Raw genomic sequence first — 23,320 nt, forward strand, 5'->3', positions numbered from 1 at the left:
GCGCTCGTGACTTTAGGTCCCACCTCCTCCCAGAGCCCTTCTCTCCTCCCCAACCCGGGCTGGCGGCTCCTCTTGCTCCCGCCCGTGGGGCGCCCTGCGCTCGAGGAGGCCGGGGAACGGCTCCCTGCGGCGTCGCACAGCGGGCACGGCGGCCCTCGCCAGGCTCCCGGGCTGGCCATCCATACATGCCCGCAGAAGCGTTACTTCAAAGTCGTTTTTTATTCAACTGTTATCCAGCAGGTATACAATACGGTTTATAAACAAGTGTCTGACCTTGTTTCCAATCTTTATTTAAAAATAAATATTATTGACAGTGGATTTTAATTATGATAAGATGTATCTCTTTTTTTCTTTTTTTTTTAAAATCAAAACATCTCAAAAGAAATAACTTACTTTAATAAAAAAAAAAAAGGAAAAGCCCCCAAAGGAAAAGAGTAAATAAAAAAAAAAATCCTAAACACAAATAATCTACTAAAAATAGTTCTGCTTTGTCAGAAAGGCCTTTGACCCAACATATTTTTTTTTTTTTTTACATAGTATCCTAAAGATAACTGCTCAACAGTTCGTGCAAAATGAAGACCTGGAGGAAAAAAGTTTAGGAAAGAAAAAATACATTGAAGTAGAGAAATCACTGGTCCCCATGCAGGCCGCATGGTCCAAATTCCATCTTATTTGGGAACTAGATGCGTGATTCTAGGTGTTGTACGTGTGTGTGACCTCCCCCAAAATGTGACTGGGTAACTGTCCTCGTGGACCTTGTCATGCTTCCCCCAGGCTCCCGGCGGCGTCCGAGGCGGCGGCCCGTCGCGGGCGTGGGCGGGGCCGTGCCCGTCAGTGCCCCAGCAGCAGGCGCAGGAGCTTGTGCAGAGCTACCAGGAGCAGGGACAGCAGGGGGTCTGTGGCGGAGCTGGGGCCCGTGCCTGCAGGGGACGAGACAACGGGCGCCGTTAACACCGGATCCACGAGCCCCGCGGGGCCATGAGCCGCGGGGAGAAGCCGCTGGGCGCCCTGCGACGCGCTTGTAGGGGGGCCGCGGTCAGAGGCGAGGCGGCCTGGCCTGCGCGGGATTGCGGTCCTCGAGCCCAAGTTACTTGAGCGAAATGACAAGACGACGCGCTTCCTCCCCCAACGCTCCCCTCGGCGTGTGCTGGAACGTGGCCGGGCACTGGCGGCCCAGATCCCCCTCCTCCGGGGAGCCTCCGTCCTTGCGCACGACTGAAGCCCTCCAACCCCGGCCGCAACCTCACAAGTGCCGTCTTGGGCATCCTGTGTGCCGGAGCCTTCCTCCCGTGGGCTGTCGGCGGGGCCTCGGGGTCAAGGTGGGGCGCTCAGAGATCTCTGGCTCGGGGAGGCGAGGGGTCAGGTCCTGGAGGATGGAGGGTCACCCCCAGCGGTGCCCTCCCTGGGCGGCCGGTCAGCAGGCCTGCGGTGTAACCTGCGGAAGCCCCAGGCCTCACCCGGGAAGCAGGTGCTCCGGGGTCCCGAGAGGAGCCGGCGGGGGACGCAGCGCCCCAGCTCCAGGGAAGTGACCGCAGCGCGCTCGGGGCCGGGCTGCACGCGCGAACGCAGCTTCTGGCCCGCCCTGCCCACCCGCACCACGCGGAGGCCTCTCCCCTCCCTTCACTGGGGCAGCTGGGCCGCGGCTCCCGGCCCGGGGGAGACACGCAGGACGCCGTCCCCCGAGCCTCGCGGATGGGACTCCTGCTGTGGCCGCCCCTACACAGCCGCCCGACAGGCTGGGCCCGAGCCCACGACCTCCCCGTGGCTCCCAGTCATGTGTGCAAGGGGTTTCCCCCGACCCCGAGCCCCTCAGGCTCCGGCAGCAGAGTGTCCTGGGCCCCAGGGTCCCTCTGTGCAAGGGACTCGGATAAGGATCCAGGGGCCGCTCCTGCCGCAGACTCCGGATTTCACCTGCGGGTTCTGGGAAGCGCGGGCTGCACTCAGGTGTCTGAGCGGGAAGGGGGTGGGCGGCGGCGCTGCGGTCTGCCCCCCCTCCCGCCCCCTGAACCCCGAATCCCGAGGCAGCGCTCTCGAGCTCACTGAGATGCAGGGAAGCACCAGGAGGCGTGCGCCTCCCTCTCAGCCACTGATCCCGCACCCACAGCCCTCCTGGCCCCCCTGCGGCCCGGATGTGCCTCTTGCATCCCTGAGGAGGACCACGGGGTGATGTCAGTCCAAGGGCCCGGGTCCCCCTTTGCTGCTTTTCCAGTCACGCATCACAAGGGACGAAGGTGGACGCCGCTGTGTGGCCGGGTGCCTGGACTCGGGTGCAGGGAACGGGGGTGTGGCTGGGTCAGCGCTGCCCCCGGGCACCCAGGGCTCGCGTGGCCGGATGGGCCTCCAGGCCTCCTGGCTCAGGTCTGACCCTGACCCTCGTGTGGCACAGGGACAGCGCGGGAGGCGCAGGAGAGCAGGTGCCGAGCAGCGCCGCGGGCCCTGTGATCCGGGCCAGGTGACCGAGCCGGGGACCCGCGGGCACGGGACGGGCAGGGGAATCTCAGCTGGCCTCCGCGTACTGCTGCCGGCCTTGCCCGGCGTCACGCAGGGTTGTAAGATCGGACGAGACTCCGTAGAGGCCCTGGGTTAGAGCCACCCCCGCCGCGCCGTGCTGGGCCCGGGGTGAGCAGCGGGTGCTACCCGGGCACACGGTGGCGCCAGGGCCACACCTGGGGGCAGGTGCCTGGCGTCTCTGCCGACGGCATCTCGGGGGCACAGCCAGGCTTGGCTCCCGGTGGCACCTCATCTCCCCACGCCCAGCCTCCCAGAGAGGGGCGGAGGGCGGGCACCGGGACGGAGGCGCCCCGGCCAGCGCCGTGACCCCAGGCAGCACCTTGACCTCTGTGGGGCGCCCGCCCTGCACACCCCCTGCGGGGAGCACGCGCCGGGGGCGGGTCATCAGCGCGGGGGCCCGGTGAGGCCCGACCACAGTGGGAGACGGCCACGATGGCCACCACCTCCTCCCCTCACCCCTGCGACCCAGGCGCCCACTCCTCCTCCCCTCGCCCCTGCGACCCAGGCGCCCACACCTCCTCCCCTCGCCCCTGCAACCCAGGCACCCACACCTCCTCCCCTCGCCCCTGCGACCCAGGCGCCCACTCCTCCTCCCCTCACCACTGCGACCCAGGCGCCCACACCTCCTCCCCTCACCCCTGCGACCCAGGCGCCCACACCTCCTCCCCTCACCCCTGCGACCCCAGTGCCCACACCTCCTCCCCTCACCCCTGCGACCCCAGTGCCCACACCTCCTCCCCTCACCCCTACGGCCCTGGCGCCCACACCTCCTCCCCTTGCCCCTACGGCCCTGGCGCCCACACCTCCTCCCCTCACCCCTGCGACCCAGGCGCCCACACCTCCTCCCCTCACCCCTGCGACCCAGGCGCCCACACCTCCTCCCCTCACCCCTGCGACCCAGGCGCCCACACCTCCTCCCCTCACCCCTGCGACCCAGGCGCCCACACCTCCTCCCCTCACCCCTGCGACCCAGGCGCCCACACCTCCTCCCCTCGCCCCTGCGACCCAGGCGCCCACACCTCCTCCCCTCGCCCCTACGGCCCTGGCGCCCACACCTCCTCCCCTCACCCCTGCAACCCAGGCGCCCACACCTCCTCCCCTCGCCCCTACGGCCCTGGCGCCCACACCTCCTCCCCTCACCCCTGCGACCCAGGCGCCCACACCTCCTCCCCTCACCCCTGCGACCCAGGCGCCCACACCTCCTCCCCTCACCCCTGCGACCCAGGCGCCCACACCTCCTCCCCTCACCCCTGCGACCCAGGCGCCCACACCTCCTCCCCTCACCCCTGCGACCCCGGCGCCCACACCTCCTCCCCTCACCCCTGCGACCCCGGCGCCCACACCTCCTCCCCTCACCCCTGCGACCCAGGCGCCCACACCTCCTCCCCTCACCCCTGCGACCCAGGCGCCCACACCTCCTCCCCTCACCCCTGCGACCCAGGCGCCCACACCTCCTCCCCTCACCCCTGCGACCCAGGCGCCCACACCTCCTCCCCTTGCCCCAGCGGCACGCGTGAGCCCAGACGACACAGGTGACGGGCTGCCCACCCGACGGGCGGGATCGTGAGCTGAAGGAAAGCTTCCCATATCACAGCAAAGCCACCGAGTTGGAGTCCCTGCTGCCCAATCACGGAAACGACAGTGCCTCCCACGGAGTCAGTGGCTTTGCGGACAGACGTTACTGAAAACGGTAACAAGGCGACTTTTCTGAGAAGTGCTGGAGGGCAGCGTGGGGCGTTGTCGTCCTCTCAGGGAGAAAATTTTCCAAGATAGAAAAGGTGGGGAAAGTAATCTCCCCAACCGTTTTTCTTTTCTTTCTTTTTTTTTTTTTTAAAGATTTAATTTATTTATCCGAGAGGGAGGGAGCGCACAAGCAGGTGGAGGTCACAGGGAGAGGAAGAAGCAGATGCCCCGCTGAGCAGGAAGCCCGACGTGGGGCTCGATCCCAGGACCCCGAGGTCGCGACCTGAGCCAAGGGCAGACGCTTCACCGACTGAGCCCCCCAGGCGCCCCTCCCCAACCATGTCTTACAAGACAGACAGACATCGCTGGGCCCTCGGTGGGAGAAGGACCCGGGTGTGGGGACCTCTGGCCAATCTCTCCCTGGATATCCAGATGCACCCTTGGCTTCCAGGCGAACCAGGTCACCGCAGGCAAGACTGACTTCAGGTGGCCCTGCAGGAAGGGGCCTTGACGCCGGAAGGGGCCCAGGGGTCTGGCAGCTCAGGGTCCCCTCCCCCAGGGCCGGCTCCTCGGAGGGACCTGTTGAGCCTGTGGCTGCTGGGCCCCTAGGGGCTACCACCCTAGGCCCTGTCCGTGCTGAGTAACTGCAGCAGCGGGTCTGCCCCCCTGCTCCCGGGTCACCTGTCCCTCCAGGGCTTGGTGGGGGGCCTCGCTGAGTAACTGGAGCAGCAGGCCTGCCCCCCTGCTCCGGGGTCACCCAACCCTCCAGCTCAGGGCTGGGGGGTGGGGGCGTGGGCTCAGCAGAGGTTGGACCTCCGGGCCTGGGTGCTAACGGTCCCTGTGCCCACGTCCTCCCCTCCCGACGGTGGCAGGAACGGCGCTGGCACCTGCAGCGGCTCATGCGTCGTGATTAAGCTGGCAAGTCGGGCTGCTGAGAACCAGGCGGGAAAGCCCGAGGGAGGGAGGCCGTCTGACGAAGTAGAGGCTGATTCGGCCTGTCACGGTCGAGTCTCACCGCTCTGCTAATCATTCGGGAAGAAACGAAAGCTGCTCTTGCTCCGCGAATAATAGCTTTGAGCACCGAGGCGGTGAGCAAGGGGAGACACCCGCTGGAGCCGCTTGAGCGGCTCCCAGAGGGCACGGTGGGCACCCAGTGCCCGGGGCGCGGCCGGAAGGCCCTCGTTCCCACTGACACTCCACGCACAACGCCGAAGGCCGCGTGTCCGAAACAACCTGGAATCTCTGGGGCCGACGGAGGCCTCACGATCGAAGCGGAGGAGGAGGTTTAGCTTGGGTCACCCTCTGGGATGGTGGCCGCGTCCACGCTCTCTGGAGGCTGCGACCCTGAGTCAGGTTCCTGGTGGGCGCATGTCTGCGGGGGATCCAGCAGGTCACCCCCGGGGAGTCCCCGACTCCCACGGGCGCAGCAGCACCTGGAGGCCGCCCCCCACTGCAGGCGCCAGGAAGCAGCAGCTGTGCCGGGGGCACAGACAGCTCCGCGGCCTGGCGGGGTCCGTAGCACCCGCCGTGCTGGCCGCGGGCGGAGGGAGTGTGGGCCCCCGGTGGCCTGGCTGCTGCAGCGGCGGAGCTGCCCTGGGTCAGGCTTGGCCAACGATGCCCCCGCAGCCCGTGCTGCCCGGACACTTTTTGTCTTCTGCTATAGATTAAAACCTAAAATTTAATTCAGGTTTGCAAAGAGCAAATAAAATTCAGCTACGTGTGGAGCCTGACTCGTCATGCAACAGGGAACAGGCAGGTTCTGGCTCTCGGGGCCTGGGCCAAGGGGGGGGGGGTCACTCTGAGGGCTGACGGCGCAGGGCCCGGCCCCCGAGTCCCACTAGTCTATTCACTGAGCACAGGTGCCAGAGAGTGAGCCCAGTCTCTGTGGATAGAGCCGAGCTGCCGCTAGGCCTGGTGTCCCGACGTCAGGGCTGCGATGCGGGTCCTGAGGACGGTCCCCTCCCTCCGTCACCCAGAGCACAGCCGCATGAGTCTGTCCTGCCTTTTTTGCTGTCGTGACCCCCTGCTGACACACGGGCTTCTGGGCTAGAAAAGTGGGAGCCAAGCTGGTGCCGGGGACGAGGCCTTCAGGGCTGATGTGCAGAGCTGGGCCTCTCCCCGTCGGCTCTGCCTCCCCTGCCAGGGGGCCTGGCCCCCAAGAGGCAGCAGCTTGTGTGTGGCAGGTCGTGGCAGGTCGTGGCGGGCTGGCCTCCGACCTCCCCTTAGCCAGGGGACAGACGCCGTGTGGTGGGGCAGCCGGGCTGGCCTGGCCCCCACTTGTGTCCCCACCTGCGGCCTAGGCCCCAGCGCACCCTGGGCCCGTGGCACCCCAGCCGATGGCGAGCGGCCAGGGTGCGAGCAGCTGCCGTTGGGCAGGGACGCGGGGTCACACCGGCCACGACCGAGACGCCGATGATCCGGGGGTGCTGGCCCAGAGTGAGGGCAGGGTGGGGGCACTCCTGGGGGCTGGGCTCGCCCGCTCCCATGCCCCCTTCCCCAGCCCTGCCCCCGGTGGTGGGGGGGCTCCCACAGAGCCCGGCCATGGGCAGGATGAGGGGTTCAGGTCTCAGAGGGCTCTGGCTGGGTGCACACGGATTTTACCATCATAAACTATCCTCTAACACGGAACACTCGGGAGGCGCTTCCGTGAAAGCCCGGACTTGGGCGAGCACAGCCAGCCAGGCCCGGTCCCAGCCGCCTGGGCACGCTCCCCGCAAGCCATAGCCCCGTGGCCGCCGCTCCTGCCGCCTGCTGATCCCTCCTGGCCCCCAAGGGACCCCAGTTATGTGGCCCCCTCCAGCAGGTGGGGCGCCCTTGGCTCAGCCGGCCTCACTCGCCTCCACCACCCAGCCTGGCCCTCGGTGGCACCTGAGTCGGCAGCTGGGCGGCAGCCTCCAGGGGGCCGGGCCTTGACCCTGCCTGGGACCCTGCCGGGCACTCCCGGGGCGCCCAGGGCCACCCTCTGCCCCCGCCCCCCGGGATGCTGCACGGGCCTCCCCCGAGGGGGCAGGTGCCACCGTGCAAGGAGGCTGCTGCTCTCATTGGCGTTTTAACTAAAGCCTCCCTCCGGGAGTCCACGCGGAGTCACCGGGCACCAACAGAACCGGCAGAATTAATTTCTGCCATAAAATTAACGGGGGCTGGTAACCAGGGCAAAAGCTAGGCACCACCCGAGCCTTGGGCTTTAAAGGAAGGCGAGACCTTCAGGAGGAAGGCTGGGCGTGGAGGCCGAGGCGCAGGAGGGTGCAGGAGGGCACCCTGGGTGCCCGGGGCCTGCCGACTGCCCTGCCGCCTGCCGCCCGGGCCCGGTCCGAACACAGGCTGCCCGGGGGCGGCCTCGGGTCCAGGCAGCGGAGGACCCAGCCCCCGAGCTGCTGGAGGTGGGCGCGGTCGGCCCGAGGACGGGCGGGGAGGCGGGAGGGCAGGCGGAGGTGCAGCCGAGGCCCATTCAGCACGCCCTTCGGCACGGTGCCAGGGGCTGTTGTGTGTCGTCTGGGGACACGGGGATCGGAGACGCGCCGCGCGTGCTCGAGGCCGAGGGCGGCCGGGGGCGACAGGGCCCCAGTTCAGCTCGAATGTCAGGGAAACGACGATGACGTTAAGCCCGTGTATGTCCCAAAGACCGCGCGGGACGTACTGACACTCGGACGCCTTCACTCGTTTGCCTGAAACTCAGTGAACCGGGCGTCCCACGCCTCCTGTGCTAGACGCGGCCCTTCCGGGGCCCCGAGGGTGCACAGCAGAGCACCCCCCCACCCCCGGGCCCCTGCAGGACCTCGCAAGCCACGCCCCAGCCCCCAGCCCCCCAGGGCTCCGTCTGCTCTAACCTGCGGGGCCCCTCCCAGACCTCCTGGCACCTGCAGGTGCCTCCCGGCCTCGCCAGCCGTGCCTGCCGTCCCCCGACGGGCCCTCCGCGCTCAGGGCCCCCGGCTCTGCCTGGACGCTGCCCGCACCCTCCGTTCCGGTTCTCCCCAGCTGCACTTGGGTGGCCGCGGGGGTGACCCTTCGACTCCGGCCTCCCGGCTCCCCCCACCCGCACCCCCTGCGATGCTCATAAAGCACTGGCGGGGTGAACGAACGGAAGTGCCTCTCAGCCCGCGCCTCCGGGGTGCACCAGACCCCCAGCGGACGCTTCACATTTGCAATCTCATTGTTCATCCTCAAGCACAAGCCGGTGCCCGAGGCCCCTCGCCGTCACCCATCTGACCTTCCAGCCGCCCGACGCCGAGCGCGGCCCTTCGCCCACCTGCTCCTCGGCTGACGTCACCGTTTCACGTCCATCTCCTCTCCGTTCTGAGGCCCGCCGTAAAGGCGTGTTTGCTTCCACTACGGTCACGTGCAGCGGCGTGGGCCGCCTGAAATGCCTCCCTCACGAGGCGGCGTCAGGTTCATACGAGAAACAGACGCTTGCATCCTCCACGTAACTGGTACGTCTTCGTGTGACGTCATGGAGGTATTTGGGCGATACCAGTAGCTTTTAGATCTTCTAAAGCAGGAGAACCCGCTTCTAAAGCTGATGGGGGCAACGGACGACCTCTCCGGGCCTCAAATGAGTGGACCCCGCCCTCCCTTGGGGGGCACCCTGGTCCCATTGAGTCCCACGTGTCCCCTCTGCAGCCCTCCTGCCCTTGATCCGGAGCCCGCCCAGGTCCCGCTGGGCACCCGACGCCTGCTGCGCGGAGGCTGCACGGGGGCTTCCGGGCCTCGGCCTCCCCGCCACGCCCGGCGGAGCGCACCTGGCCGTGGGGAGGACGAGGGCGGCAGCTCCCGGGCCGGCCCCGCCAGGACACGGCCGCTCGCCCGGGCCCGGATCCTTCTTTCCTGCTTCGCGCTGAAGCCTTTTCCTTAGAAACACAATTTGACCGAAAAGGTTCACACGCGTCAGCTGCCCAGGGAGGGGGCTCTGAAAAGTCTGCGGCGCGAGCTCCTTAAAGTCAGCGCAGGGGCGCGGCCCACGACGTGTCACGCGCTGACATACGGCGCCGTGGCCTAGGACGCCGAGGGAATCACCGCCCCGCGTGCCCGCTGCTACCCGGTCTCCGACGCGAATACGGCCGTGACCTGCCCACGTGCAGATGGGGATTCCGAGACGCTCGGACACTGTGTCCCCGTTACCTTCTACCTGGACGGAGCCACCGGGCCTCGGTCGGGCCGCATTCGCCGGGGCGCCCGCGTCCAGCAGCCGGAGGACCCCCCGCGGGCCTCCACCCGCGCCTGGCGGCCGAGCCCCGGAGATGCTGAGCGTCGGGGCGGCGGGAGCGGCGGGGCCACTGCTCGCCCACTCTCACTGGGGCCTGGGCCTGAGCAGAAGCAAGGGCGGGCGGGCACTGTGGGCCACCAGGCCGAGCCGGGGGCCACCCAGGGCCTCTGGCCGGGGAGGGACGATGGGCCTGCGGGGTCGGGGGGGCAGCTGCAGGGGGGGCGCCCTGGGCACGGGGGCAGGTCAGCCTCCTCATCCTCAACCCACTGGAGTCCACGAGCACCCGCCTCCCCCTCCTGCCCCACCCACCCATCCACTCACCCTTCCTTCTCTCCCCCGCCACCCGCCCATTCACCTCCGTCCTTATATCCACCCTCACCTCGGCTCATCCTCCCTCCGCCCATCTGCTCCCCACGCTCCCATGCTGTTGCCCTTGGGACAACGCCCAAGCTCCCGACTCTCTCACAGGCCTTATCGAGTCAGAGCTTGAGCTACCCTTTACCTCAATTTCCCTCTGTGCCCTTTCTTGCCTGCTGCCCCAACCATAGTAACGTTTGGTCATGCCTCTGCTCTCCTCTGTTCTCTCCTGCCACAGGATCTTTGCACATGCCGTCCCTCCTTCCTGGAAGGCCTTCCCGCTCTCTTTATCGTCTGTCTTTGCTCTTAGCCATCTTTCAGGTTGTGGCTCAGGTGTCATTCCCTCAGGGACCTTTTCCTGACCGGGTCAGGCCCCCCTATTCCTAGCTCCCATAGCCCACGAGTCTCTCATGTAGGGAAGTAATCTCCACTGGGCCCTGAACTCATTCTCAGAGGACTTCTTGCTCATCTGACTGCCATGGCGAGACTGTGAGCTCCTCCCCGAGACGGCGTGGGCCTACCCGATGCTCCGGGCAGCCCCGGGCTCCTTGGCTCTGGCCACAGCAGACCTAGCTGGCCCACAGCCCCCGCTCAGACTGAGCCACGACATGATGTCAGCTCTCCCTCCTTTGCATCTATTAAAGATGCTTTATCTGTGCCAAGTGGCATTTGTGTGAGAATCAACTGCAATAAAAGTTGCTATAAGGAGACGCACGCCGCAGCTGGGGTTTCCTGGCTCAAGGAAAACTGACTCCCCCCTGAGAGGAGCTGATGGGCAGGGGCCGGGGATCGGCCCAGCGCGGGGCTCCCTGTCTTTGGCGACAGCTACTAAGAGCGGGTGGGCCTCTTCGGGGTGGGCCTGCCTGGGCTCCTGTGCTGGGTGGGGGCGGCCTCCCACGGGAGGGTGTGGCTGGCACGAGGGACCCGGCCTTGTGGCCCTGCAAGCAGCCTGCTCAGGCTCCCGGCACCTCCCCGCGGCGGCCACTGACCCGAGCACCACGCAGCACCCTGGTCAGCAGGCATCTGGGGGGAGGAGCGTGAGCATGAAAGGCAGCCGCGGGCGTTCGCGTGGAAGAGCCAGGGGAGGCCAGGCCCGGGGCGGTTCTACCTCGAGGGGGACCCGGGGCACCTCCTCCTGGGCCCCGGCCTGCTCGGGAGCAGGTGCTTCCTTCTGCTCCCTTCTCCCGTGGAGGGGCCCCTGCCTAGTGCTACGACCCCCAGGCTGTCCTCAGCCCTTGGCTTTGCGGCCACAAACGGGCGCCTCCTCCCATCGCCCTGGCCTCCCTGCCCACGCGGCCTGCACCACAGCGAGGGATGCAGGCGTATTGCGGGTGCGCAGCGCGGCCTGTAGCAGGTGCACGGACGTGGTGGGCGTGAGAAACCAGGAGGGGCTTGTCCCTGCTCAGCAAGGAGCCCCTAGCTCACTGAAAACAGCCGCAGCCGGGCCAGGACGAGGACGATGCATCCCCCCAATTCCTCCCCCCACCCCCCGAGAAAGTGCACGGGGAGAAAAGGGACAAAACTAGCAGCCAGCCGAGCCGTTTGCAATCTGAAGGCGCTTTCTGTTCTGCAGCTCGGGGCTCCCTTCTATCACGCTCCGTGGTGCTCCCGGCATGGGCAGCGGGAGAAATGTCCCGGAGCGAGGCCTCAGGTCACAGGCCACGGAACCCCGGACGGTCAACGGCATTCGCCCAAGATGGGGACGAGAGGCAACATCTAAGCAGCACTGTGTCGGTGCCAGGCCCCGAGCTCCGCTCTGCCCGTGGATCCTCCATGGGACGGGCACCACCTGCACGACGGCACACGTGGACGTCGGGGTGCAGGGCTCAGGACTCGAATCCAAGCAGCTGGACTCCCGTGGAAGACGGGAAGCACGGTAGTCGCCAGGGTTAGGAGGGCACGTGCTGCGCCGTCGTGGAGGCCGGGGCCGAGCGGGGCCCTCACCGGGCAGGCTGAACAGTGAGGAGCACTGGAAGTGCCAGGACGGAGGCGGCGAGGAAGACGTCCTCCCGACTCGCCCTCGGCCTCTTTGGGGTCAGCGCTTTGTCTCTCCCACCGCAGGGGGCAGCTCCCGGGGGAACGGGCCAGCCCACGTCCCCCAGGCTCGTCCTTGGCGCACGCCGGGCGTCCAGCTGGGAGCACCCAGGCAGCGCCCTGTGCGTACTCGGCCTCCACAGCCCTCGGGCGTCCCTCCCCAAGTGGCAGCCCTTCCGGCAGGGCGGTCCCTCCTGAGCTGGACGGAGCAGAGCCCGCAGGGGTGGCCAGGGTGCGGATGGCAGGGGGGGCACAGGCTTCCGGAATCTCTACCTGGGCCCTGCATCGTGCAGACCGGGGCCCCCCGGAGCCAGTCACAGCAGCTTTGATACTTCGGTCCAGGGAGTGGTGACGCACGACACGGCAGCCGGGAACTGCCCGCGGGTCCCGTTGCGGGGCGCACAGGGCTCATGTGACAGCCCAGCCCCTCGTTCCGATACCTGCATGGTGCGCTGCGCAGTAGCAGCCACACTGCGGCCCGAGGAGCCCGAGCTGGTCCGGTGCCTCTCAACGCCCCCCGGGAGGGAAGTTTGTCAGCCTTGGAGGAGCAGGAGGGGACCAGCGGGTACAGGGGCCGGGCCGTCGGCCAGCCGGCGCCCTCCCCTGCCCTTCCGCCAGACAGAGGGCAGCTTCCCAGGCCCCGGGGGCGAGCTCCCGGGACGAGCCTGTGACCGTCAGCGAAGCCCGAGCGACAAAGGACAGCACCGTGTTGCTCCCCCTCCGGTGCCGCACAGACGTGTCGGGCCGGGCGGCGTCTCCGGGAAGCTCAGGGGCTCAGGCCGCAGCGGGCCTGGCCCGGTCCACGTGGGCACGGCCCATCAGCGTCGTGTTACAGAAGCACTTGACCTCATTTATCCCCACCGATGCTCGGGGAATCCTTCACATCCGGAGCCTTAGAAGCGTGCGCCCGGCGCCTTTAGCGAGAAGCTCGTCGGTGGGCTCGGCTCCCGGTGACGTTTGGAAAGGCTGGTTCTCCTCTCCCCGCGGGAGCTGCCGCCCGGCTGGGGTCGGGGTCGGGGCCGGGGCCGGGGCCGGCTGTGTGATGGACAGAGGCTGGGCAGCAAGGCGGGCGACAGAAGCCGTGCTCAGTAAACTGTCGTCATTGCAACCCGCAGGGGGGCTGATCTGTCCCTAACTTTGTCCCTTGTGGGGAGAGAGTGGCCACAGAGCCCGCCGGCTAACCACCCAGTGGTGGCGAAGGTCGGTCCCTGTGCTGTGACTTCCCCGAGGGCACAGGATGGGCCGGGGCTCCCAGCAGCTGGCCCAGGACCGACCCCAGAGCAGGAGGACAAAGCCCCGGGTGCCTCTTCCCATCGTCGTCAGCAGCTGCACACTGCCTCCAGGAGGCCTCCTCGGATTGCATCCGCTGGATTAGGGCTACCCCTCTGGGGACTCCCGCCGACGCAGCCCGTGGTGGAGACGCTGCAGAGCGGGGTCCGCGGGTCCCGCTCACGGCCACCACGCCCTGGCCGACGAGGGACGGCGGGCCCCGCGGCCAGTACTCACGTGTGGTGGCGGCCGCCGGAGAAGATGCGGGCATCCCCCCCCCCCGCGCTGAGGCTCAGCCGTTTTCCCTATGAAATCCCTCAACTTTCTCTTTCGGGGATGCTCAGGGGGCCTCGCCCTCTGCTCCCCGGGACACATGTTGCCAGATTTAGCTTCTCTTGCATTACAATCCCTGCATGGGGCTGCTTAGGGGAGGCAATGGTTGGGGTCTTCGCAGGTCCGGGGCGGTGGGAACGCCAGGGGACTGTCACCTGGCCCCGCTGGCCCCGCTGGACGCGTTCCCAGCCCCGCGGAGCTTCTCTCAGGCCACACGGGCACCATTTCCACCAGCTTCGTCGTCCACGGGGCCCCAGATGGGGAGTGAGCGCCTGCACCTTGTCCACTGCCCCCTCCGGCCATGGTTTGCAGTCGCCGTGGCGACACCCAAGGATGCTCCCCTCCGAGGCTCCCTGAGGCCGGCCCGCCCAGGCCTTGGCTGTCATCCTCTTGTTAGTCTCTGAGATACGGGGCCAGGGCTCCGCGGGCGCCAGGGCGGCTCTCGGCAGGGCCCAGGGTGCCTCCCCGGAGCCGGAGCCTTGAGGCTAATTAGAGGGTAACATGCCACAGAGCTGAGCCCCGTCCGTCCCGTCCCTGTCCCCGCAGAGGGGGCCTCCTGCCAACCCACAAGCCATTCAGGTGCAAACTGTTCTTGTGAGGCCGCACTTGGCTCCACCGCGGCGCCCGCCGGCGCCCTTCCCGATGAGAAGGCTTTGAGTGCAAGATGCTCTGTTTTGTTTTGTTTTTTTTCCCTCTCTCTCTCTTTTTTTTTCCTCTAGAAATGGCAATCAGCAACAAAGCGTTCATAAAAAAATAGGTCAGCGTTCAGATTAATTAGGAGCCAGATGCACGAGGACGTGGCTACGGAGGGGCCCGGTCTCCTGCGCTGGCTCTGCTGAGCTAATCCAGCCCGTGTTATTTTTAAGCACAAATATCAAAACGTCTCTTGACAAATGGGACGTGAATTGAATGAGTCTGTGCACACGAACTTTTGGCGCAAACACGTACGTGGCCGTGCTGGGCGCGTAAGGGGCGCAAGAAGGGTTTTCGGGGCTGGCTGGGCAGGAGCTGAAGGACGGGGATCCAGGTCAGTGGCCCCCCGGCCCCCCGCCCGGGCATCACCGAGGTCGCTTGCCTGACCAGCGGGCGGTGGGGGGGGGCACAGCATTGTCTGGGACGCCTCCGGCTCTCTTTGGGGCGCAGAGACCGTGCTGGGGGGGCCGGGGCTGTCACTCTGAAGCGGCCACAGTGTCCACTTGCCCCAGGCACGGAGCGGAGTGTCCCGGGGCCGGGCGGGCCGGGGTCCGTGCTCCCTCTGAGCGCTGGCTTAGCGCTTGGTGCCCCCCAGCCCCGCCGTCCAGCCGGTGCCCTTGCCCGAGGCGCTCGGGAGGGTCTGGCCAGTGAGGGGCACTGACGGGAGCTGGGGGCAGCAGGAGAGTGAGGCCCGGGCACCCGGCGGTGGGGGGGGCGCTCAAGGCTCCCACGGCCACCCCCCTGGGGACTGGCTCCCACCCCTGGCTGGTGCCCTAGCCCTGCCCACACCCGGGGCCCTGCCTGGAAGCGCCGCCTGCCTTGCCAGCACCCGGCCTGGTGAGCGCTGACGACGCTCGTGCCGACCAGCAGCGGCGACGGTCCTTGCTGCTCCCCTGCCCTCGGGGCTGCGGGGACCCTGAGCGGGCTCCAGGGCCACTGTGTCACGCCCCCCGGCGGCTCTGGGCCCCAGGGAGGCTCAGGACTGCACGCTGCTCCCGGCACGGCCCTACGGGGTGGGGGGATCGGTGCCGGCGCCCGAAGCACCACCTCAGGCTTTGTCCCACCCGCAGCCCCAAACCCGGGGGGCCCTGGGCGGCGGGCAGCACGGGGCTTGTAGGACGGCAGGGGTCCCTCCTTGGGATCAAGGCACCGTGGGCGTGTGTGTGGATGAGGGATCTGCTCACGCGCGGCTCCACGCCCAGGGCGGGACGCAGAGGGCCCGCAGCACCACGACTCCCGACACCTTCCCGCGGAGATGGAGGCGGCAGGCGTCCTGCCCACCTTCCGGCCCTTCGAACAACGGGAGCTAGAAGGACACTCAAGGTTCTTTCTGAGACGTGTCTACATGGCTCCTGCCCTGTTCCGGAGCTGGCAAAGGTTTCGGGCTGACAGAGGCCTCAGGGGCCAGCGCACCCCACCCTGGAGGCACCGGGTGGGAGCCAGTTGCTGTGCTCCGAGCCAGCCCACGGGGGGGGGGGTGGAGGAGCCCCAGCCTGGCTGCTGCCCCGATCTGCGGGGACATTGAAGAGCTGCCCCGCGGCTGGCCAGGGCCCAAGGCCCACGTGTGGGAGGTCCTGGGCTCTGTGCCATCAGAGCCCAACAGCCGCGAGGGCCTCCAGATCTTCCAAAAAGGGCACTGTCCACGGACGGGCCCCAGGTGGGGCTGAGTCACCCCAGCACCCCGCTGCGGCCAGCCCAGAGTCGGGCGGTCGGCGCCGTCCAGGCACAGGGGTCAGATGAGCCTTGGCAGGCTCAAGGCGCCAGGGTCCCGGCCAGGGGGCGAGGGACAGTCAAGCAGAGTGAGCTTGCGGCCTCCGTCTCATCAACATCTTCCGCGAACGCGCCCAAGTTCACCCTCAAACGTCTTTTTCACGGGACCGTCCTTGGCCTCCGCTGGAAGGGCACCGCGGGCTCCCTCGGCCGACCACTCGCCCCACCCCCGCCCCCGCCCCCGGCCAGAGCGGGACACGGCGGCCGCACGGACGATAGGGAACACGTCACGGACACCCCCACTCCGAGCGCCCCCGAGGCCCGGATTCCCACCCCACCTCCCAGGTTCCCGTCCACCTTCCAGATGGGGTTTCCTGGCTGGGGCCCAGGGCACGGAGCGGTCGGTCGGGTTTGTGTCCCCAGCGCAGTCCAGCCAGTGGCTCTACAAGCCAACGAGCACTTGCCCAGGAGCCCGACTGTGCTAGGCAGAGGCCGCTCCCTCCCCGCAGACTCCCGCTCCCCTTCCACCAAGGAGAGACCAGACGCGGGGTTGGGGTTGGGGTCGGCTCCGTTCCCGCCTGCCTTGCATCTGTGTTGCACCACGTGACCCAGCTCTGGCCAAAAGGCGAGCGCGCAAGTAACATTTACCCCGTGTGGGCCTGGCTCTTGCTGGACAGCCTGCCTTGCCGTCCCCTACAAGGCCTTTTCTCTGAGACGACGGACCCCCGCCCGAGTGATTCCAGGGGCCCATCTCTCAGGTTTCCAAGAACGACGCGTACTTAGAACCAAACGTACAAGACAGAGGTCAATTCGTCGCACGCAACGCACGCCCTAGAGCATCAGGGCCCCGTTTCCTCGGGAAACTGGATCAAGAAGGGTTGTTTCCGGGGCCACTTGTTGCAGACGGTAGAGTGTGGGTCAGCCTGGGTCCCTGAATGAATTCAGGGAACACAACACCCCCCCCCCAACAGCAGCAGCACGAGATGTGACCCAGAAATAATACATCTGCATTGTGCTGAGCCGCTGGCGCTTCAGGGTTTATCTGTCACGGCAGCCGGTGCTGTCTTGCACTCACACACTCACACGGGGAGAGAAAAGGCCGAGTCAGGTGCGGGAGGTCGCGGCTGTTTGGGAGACGCCCCCCCCCCCGGTCGCAGCTCACCCACCTTCTCCCACAGCCTGGGGGGACGCCTTGTGGGGGGCTGCACGGAGCCTAAGAGGGACGAGGCTGCACAGAGAGGCCCCCCGAGGCCCCTGTGACGGAGCGAGAAACTGGACGGACGGGTCGGGTCTCGACTGTTGGGAGGCCTCAGACTCAGCCGGGGAGATAGGCTGGGGTGGCCGTCGCCTCACGCTCAACAGGAGAGCCCGGGAGCCTGCATCCCGGACGAGCTCTGAACGGCTGGTGGGGGCCTATGCTTGCAGGAGCACGAGGCACAGTTACCCACGTCGCACAGCCCAGCCGTCTGGTGCTGCAAAGCCAGGAGAGCCGGCCTCTCTGGGACTAAGCATCAAACTAGCCAGGGTGGGGGACCGGGAGGAGGCTCAGAAAGGGAGTTCCCGGCCTAAAATCAGACACAGAAGGTGATGGCTGGAGGTGGCCTGAGTCTGAGGCCCACCTTCGCGTGGGCAGAGGGAGTGGGGGAGGCCTTGGGAGGAGGCCCCTCCCCGCAGTAGACCTTGGCTCCCTCCACAAAGCCCCTCCTGCCCGGAGCGGCCCGGCCTGGCAGTCAGCCTGGTCCCCTCCCTGCGCTCTGACCCCCTCTTGCCTGCCCCCCTACGCCCCCAGCCCCTGCAGCTCCCTAGGAGAGCAGGTGCTCGCCTCGGGGTGCCCTCCTGTCCGGGACAAGGCTCCATCCTCTCCCCACCCGCGGAGAGGCCCAGGACCACTGTGGACGCAGCGGGGGGAGCAGAGGCTCCCGGCCAGGCCGGCGCCCGCAGCCTTGCGCGAGGTCTCCACGTTCCTGCCTCAGCCAGCAGACGCACGCCGCCGCCTTCTAGCCAGCTCCTCCCGCCCTGGGCGCTAGTCCTCCGCCCTCTGGGCCCTGACGTCTCCGGGAGAAAACGGGCGGGTCCTCCAAGCTCAAGACAGGGCTCCCACACCGCGGGCACAGCTGCACCCAGGTCGGCACAGGGCGCCCCGGCCGCCTTCATAAGCTCTCGACTCCGGAAACAGCAGGAGGCAAGTGGGCCGCGCTGCGGAAGGCCTGGCCCACGCGCACCCTGGGGCGCCAGCAACCCGCGGCCGAGCCAGGCCACCCCCCTCCAGGGCCCCCCACCTGTACCTGCCCTTACCTGAGCCGCGCCAGTGGCACAGAAGGGCCGCCTGGCCCCGTGGCGGCGATGCTGAGGATGCCGCGGCCGCGACGGTGGTGGTGGCTGTGTGGGCCGCAGAGGCGGCTGCCACCTCCGGGACTCCCGGGCTCCAGGCTGCAGCAGGAGGACTCCCCGGGGGCGGGCTTTTGTCGCTGCGGCCGGGGTCGGAGGTGGCGCGGCCCACGGTGCCGGTGGCTCCCACGGTGTTGGCGTTAGCGGCGCTGGCGGGGACGTGGCGGCGCGGGCCGCTGCTCTGCATGTGCGACACGGCCTCGGCGGCCTGCATGTTGGGCGGCGCGAAGCGTGAGAGCACGCGCAGCAGCGCCTGGGCCTTGTGCTCCTGCGTGTCGTCGTCGCTGTAGTCGGACACGCGGCATTCGTACACGCCCTCGTCCTGCCGCCGCACGGCCGACAGCCGCAGCCGGTGCGAGATGTCATTGCCCTGGACACGCACGGTCTGCAAGAGAGCAGGGGCAGGGTCAGAGGCCGGAAGCGCAGGCGCCCCACGCCCCGCTGCTCCCCCCCCCCCCCCCCCCCGGCCTTGGGCCCCGGGCGCAGCGCTCCAACACCTCCCGGACGCACGTGTGCCCTTGGCCACCCAGTTTCCTTTCATTCCGTGCCTCCCCAGGGGCACGGGGCGCCCAGCCCTGACTGTTCCCAGACGGCCCTACCCGTTTCGTCGTGTCCGAGTCCTCTTAAGTGAAGCACCATGCTGCATCCCCCCGCCCCCCGCTTCTGCCTTGCAGAGCTGCGGAACCTGGGACCCATCCGTCCTCCCTCCCTTCTGCACCTTGGAGCACCTCCTGCGGCTTGGAGCACCTCCTGCGGCTACGACCCGCATGTCCCCCCGGGCCCCAGCCCAGCCCGCACATCTGCACCCTCGCTCCTTTACTCCCGGGCAGTGCCTGAAGGACGGCCGCCCCACTCCCCAGAGCACCCGTCAATAAATACCTGCCCCCCAGCCCTTCGCAGCTAACCCTCTGCCGTCCCGAGGAGGCGGCAGGCGGCGCTGAGGCTGCTGCTGGGTCCCAGGGGCCCCCCGCCTTGCAAGGCGCCTCCGCGGCGGCCTGGAGGACACGCGGACAAGCACCCGCTTCGGAGCCCTCCCCTCCGAACTGAGGCCCGGCGGTCACTTCCACGCTCCAGCTGGGAGAGCCCCGGCGCAAATCCCCGGAGTTCCGAGCCCCGCGACCCCCGCCCACCGCGTTCCCCACACCAGCCTACAGAATCCGGCGCCAGGACCCAAAACCCAGGCCGAGGAGAGGGCTGCGGCGGAGGGCGCCTCGTGGGCGCCGGGCGGCTGCCTGCCTGGGGGTGGGGGTCAGGGGGAGGCCCACGGGTTGGCGGACCGGCCACCGCCTGCTCGGGGGCAGCGCGCTCTAGTCGCTGGGAGATGAGCCCGCAGAGGACGGGACGCGACCGCAGGGGCCTGAGCGCTCCCGCTGGACCGAGGAGAGTTTCACAGGTGAGCACCGGACCGCACGGGGGAAGGAGACTCAAGCCCAAGACCCTTGATTTGCACAAAAGCGAACCGATTCCGCTCGCGGCGACAGATGGCGCCCCGACCCGCCAAGCAGCCAGCCTGCGAGCGCGGCCCTACGAGCGGGCGCCCGGCCTAGGAGGGAGGAGGGTGTGGGGCGCGAAGCGGCCAGAAGGGGTCTCCCGCGGCCCGCGCTGGGCTCCACACTTACGCTGATTTTAGTTGCATCCTTATTTGTCACCTAAAATGCAAAAACGGGGAGAGACACATTAGGCTCTCGGCCTTTAGGCTCCGGGAACTCGGATGCGCCTCCGGCGAGGGGCCTCTATGCGGGCGGACTGGGGCTCGCCAGGGCTCGGGATGCGCCGGGCTGAGGAGCGCGGCATGGAGGACGCGAGGATTTCCTGGAGTTTTACCCGGAAGGAAGGAAGCAGGGCTTGGACTAGCGCGGTGCCTGGCCGAGGAGGGGCCGCCCCGGCACACCTGCCGGCAAGAGAGCAGGCTGGATTGCCACCAGGGTGGGAAAAGGCTCATCTCCCTGCCCCGGAGCGTCCTCATTCCCTGCCGTGCGTCTCTAACCCCCCGTGGAAAGCTGGACGGAGGGCCCGGTGTATCTGGACAGGACGCAGAGGGAGACGTGAGCAGTAACTCTGGGTGGGACCCCGGGGAGAGGTTGGTACCTGTGTGTGCGCGCGTCAGAGTGTATGTGGGACGCGGGCTTAGGAGGCGGACAGACAGTGGGGGCCTCCCCTCCCACCCCGTGGGGGCTGGGGGTGCTCCGGCGGCCTCTGGATCCCGGCCCAGGGAGCTTAACTCCTCGGCCCCGTGCCCTGGGGACGTCCGAGTAGCAGAGGGCAGGGAAGGCCCGGCCCTGGCCCCACGGAGAGGTCTCCCTTCCCGGCCCAGCTCCGAGCGGACTGGGGCCGCCGCGGCCAGCAGGAGCGGGCCAGCTGGGAGAGGGGCTGCTTCTGAGGGGCGAGGCTGCAGTTCCCGAGGTTTTAAGGGAAAAGAGAAGGGACGGGATTGCGAGGACTCGTGCTGCCCTTGAAGGTGCGGTGGGGAAGGGGAGGGTGGGAGACGGGCTGCTCCTTGGCGCGCCCCCCGTGCCCGCCCGGTCACCCCGGCTGTGCGGCCGAGCCCGGGGAGCGCTGCGGGTTACCTTGCCCCGGGCGCCGGGCACGCTGAGCGCCAGCTCGTGCAGCAGCTCCCGGGGCGGCTCCTTGAGGTACCACCACTGGATCTCCAGCGAGTACGAGGTGGCTCCGCTGGCCCGGAAGGCGCAGGGCATCTCGATGTCGTCTCCCTCCCGGACTGTCACATCTTGGGGGACTTCGGTAAATGTCGCTGGGGGCGGGGAAGAGAGAGGCGTGACCGAGTGCGGGCCGGGGGGCCCCCCGCGTGCTCGCCCCCCGCCCCCCTCCCCAGGGCGGCCCGGGCGCGGGCAAAGTTGGGGGGAGCCCGGCCGGCGGGCGCCGCAGGGGCGGGGGCGGGGGCGGGGGCGGGGGCCAGAGCAGCGACCCCGGCGGGGCCCTCGCCCCCCCCCCGCCCGCGACCTCCGGCGCCCCCGCGGGTCCCCAGCTCACCGTGGGCCGCGCAGAGCAGCAGCGCGTGCAGCAGCAGCGGCGGCAGGTGTCGGAGGGCGCCGGGCCGGCTCCGCTGTTCCATCTCCCGGGGCGCGGCTGGGCTCCCCCCGCTCGGGCTAGGGCGCCTCGGAGCCTGCCATGCCCGCGCCCCCCGCCCCGCCCCGCCCCCGCCCCGCCCGGCCGCCGCCAATCAGCCCCGCGCGCTCGCCGCTCGCCCGGGGGCTCGGGGGCTCGGGGGCGCGGGGGGCGCGGGGGCGCGGGGGCCCGAGGGCGGCGGTCGGGTCCGGCCGTCCGGGGGGCGCGGGGCGCGGGGCGCGGGGCGCGGCTCAGGCTGTGCCGGGAGGGCCGCGCGGAGGCCGGGCCGCCCCGGGACCCATGCCCCGCCGGGAGCTGCCGCCGCCCCCGCCCCCGCCCCCGCCCCCGCCCGCCGGTGCCTCCGCCGCCGCGTCCGCAGGGCGACTGGGCGCTCAGCCGCGGCGCGCACACCTGGAGGCAGACCCCGCGCGCGGGCACAGCGGACTGGCGGGGCGGGCCGGAGCCCGGGGGGGCGGGGCGGGGAGGGGAGGGGGGAGGAGGGAGGAGGGAGGGAGGGGAGGAGGAGGGAGGGGAGGGAGGAGGGAGGGGAGAGGAGGAGGGAGGGGAGAGGAGGAGGGAGGGAGGGGGCGGTCAGTGGCTGCGCGCCAGCCGCCTCCACGCGGCACCCCCCGCCCTCCCCGCCCCGCCCCGGAGGGCGCCCCTCCCCTCCCTCCCCCGCCCCTCCCTTCCCTCCCCCTCCCCACCCCGCGGGGGCGCCCGGAGGGACCCGGCTCCGGCTGGAGCGCAGCCCCCCCCTCCCCGCGCAGCCCTGCCCCCGCGCGCCGTCTCCGCAGACCCCCGCCCCCCCCGCCCCGCTCTGGGCCAGGAGCCGCACCGCGCTCGGTCCCGGGCCGGGGTGGGGGGCGGGGGCGGCGCCGGGGCCGCAGTGCCCGAGCGCCCGGCGAGCAGGTGCGGGTGGGGAGCGCAGAGCGGGCCCGCGGGCCGAGGCCGTGAGTGACGGCAGGGGCGGGGCGGGGCGGGGGGGGGGCTGCGCCTGGTCGTGGCCCTGCGTCCCCGGGGGTCCCGCCGCTGCGCAGCCCATGCCCCGCCCCTGCACCCCCGTCCCCGCAGCCTGCACCTCCCCCAGCCTCCCGGAGCCCTGGGCGGGGAGGGGGGGCGCGAGGGGGGGCGGCGTGACCCCCACGGACCGGCCGCGCGTGGCTCCAGCGTGCCCCGGGCTGCAGGGGCGAGTCCGGCCTCGCCGGGGTCTCCCGCGCCTCCTGCCCCGTGGGAGCCCCCAACTGCGGGTTTGGGTTTCTGGGTCGCTAACTTTGCAGGCTCGAACCTCGGGGCCCAGTCCCGGCAGGGGCGAGGGCGAGGCCGCGGCGGGCGGGGCGGAGCCGCTGCTTTCCTTGCTTCACCCGAGTTTCCCCGCAACTGGGAGTGGGAGCCCCTGAGGGCAGGTACCTCCCGGCTGCCGGCCCCGCTCCCCTCAGTCCCTTCCCAGCCCTGCCCTTCCAGCGGGATGCGGGATGCGGGATGCCCCTGGACACTGAGCCCTCTGCCCTGCCTGGCCCCCGCTCTCCGCACCCCCAGCTGTGACCCAGGAGTCATTGCCACCCCTCAGGCCACTGCTGCTCGCCTCGGGAGCCCTTGTGTGCCGAGGTCTGTGGCTGGGAAGGGACGCGTGTGTAGGGACTTCCTCTCCTACAGTTCCCCGGCGGGGACTCCAACCCAGCTGCCTGTCTTTCATCCCCCCAGGACCCTCTTTCATCCCCCCCAGGACCCTCTTTCATCCCCCCAGGACCCTCTTTCCCTTAGAAATCCTACCTCGGGTTGCCGAAAGGAAGACCCCGCTGGCCCCACTGCTGTCCTCGGCTTCTGAAGGGAGGGGGCAGGCTTGCACTGTGCTGCAGAGGCTCAGGCCCTTGATGGGATTCTAGGAAAGCGGATTCCAGGGGCGCCGACAGCAGGCGGGGCTCGGGTGGCGAGAGCTGGCCCGCTGGGGGACGGCAGGTGCCGGAGCGGCAGCCGTGTGCTGCTCTGAGACCAGACCCAAGCCCCAAGCAGAGACGAATGACCGGCCACCGGGGATACGCAGCCGGAGGGCTACACCGCGGCTCCCCCAGAGACCTG

At 69.1% G+C, this 23,320-nt stretch overlaps 1 protein-coding gene across 1 annotated transcript; it reads right to left on the reverse strand.

The window, feature by feature from the left end:
• Positions 1-237: 237 nt before the first annotated feature.
• Positions 238-21,295, reverse strand: VSTM2B (V-set and transmembrane domain containing 2B). Its single transcript, XM_055310946.1, has 5 exons — positions 21,170-21,295; positions 20,746-20,930; positions 19,798-19,827; positions 18,086-18,563; positions 238-920 (listed from the first exon to the last, which is right to left on the reverse strand). The coding sequence occupies exons 1-5, from the start codon at positions 21,249-21,251 to the stop codon at positions 832-834; spliced, it is 864 nt and encodes a 287-aa protein (XP_055166921.1). The 5' UTR covers positions 21,252-21,295; the 3' UTR covers positions 238-831.
• Positions 21,296-23,320: the final 2,025 nt, after the last annotated feature.

Source organism: Nyctereutes procyonoides, unplaced genomic scaffold (assembly GCF_905146905.1).
Source record: "Nyctereutes procyonoides isolate TBG_1078 unplaced genomic scaffold, NYPRO_anot_genome, whole genome shotgun sequence".
Lineage (NCBI taxonomy): Eukaryota > Metazoa > Chordata > Mammalia > Carnivora > Canidae > Nyctereutes > Nyctereutes procyonoides.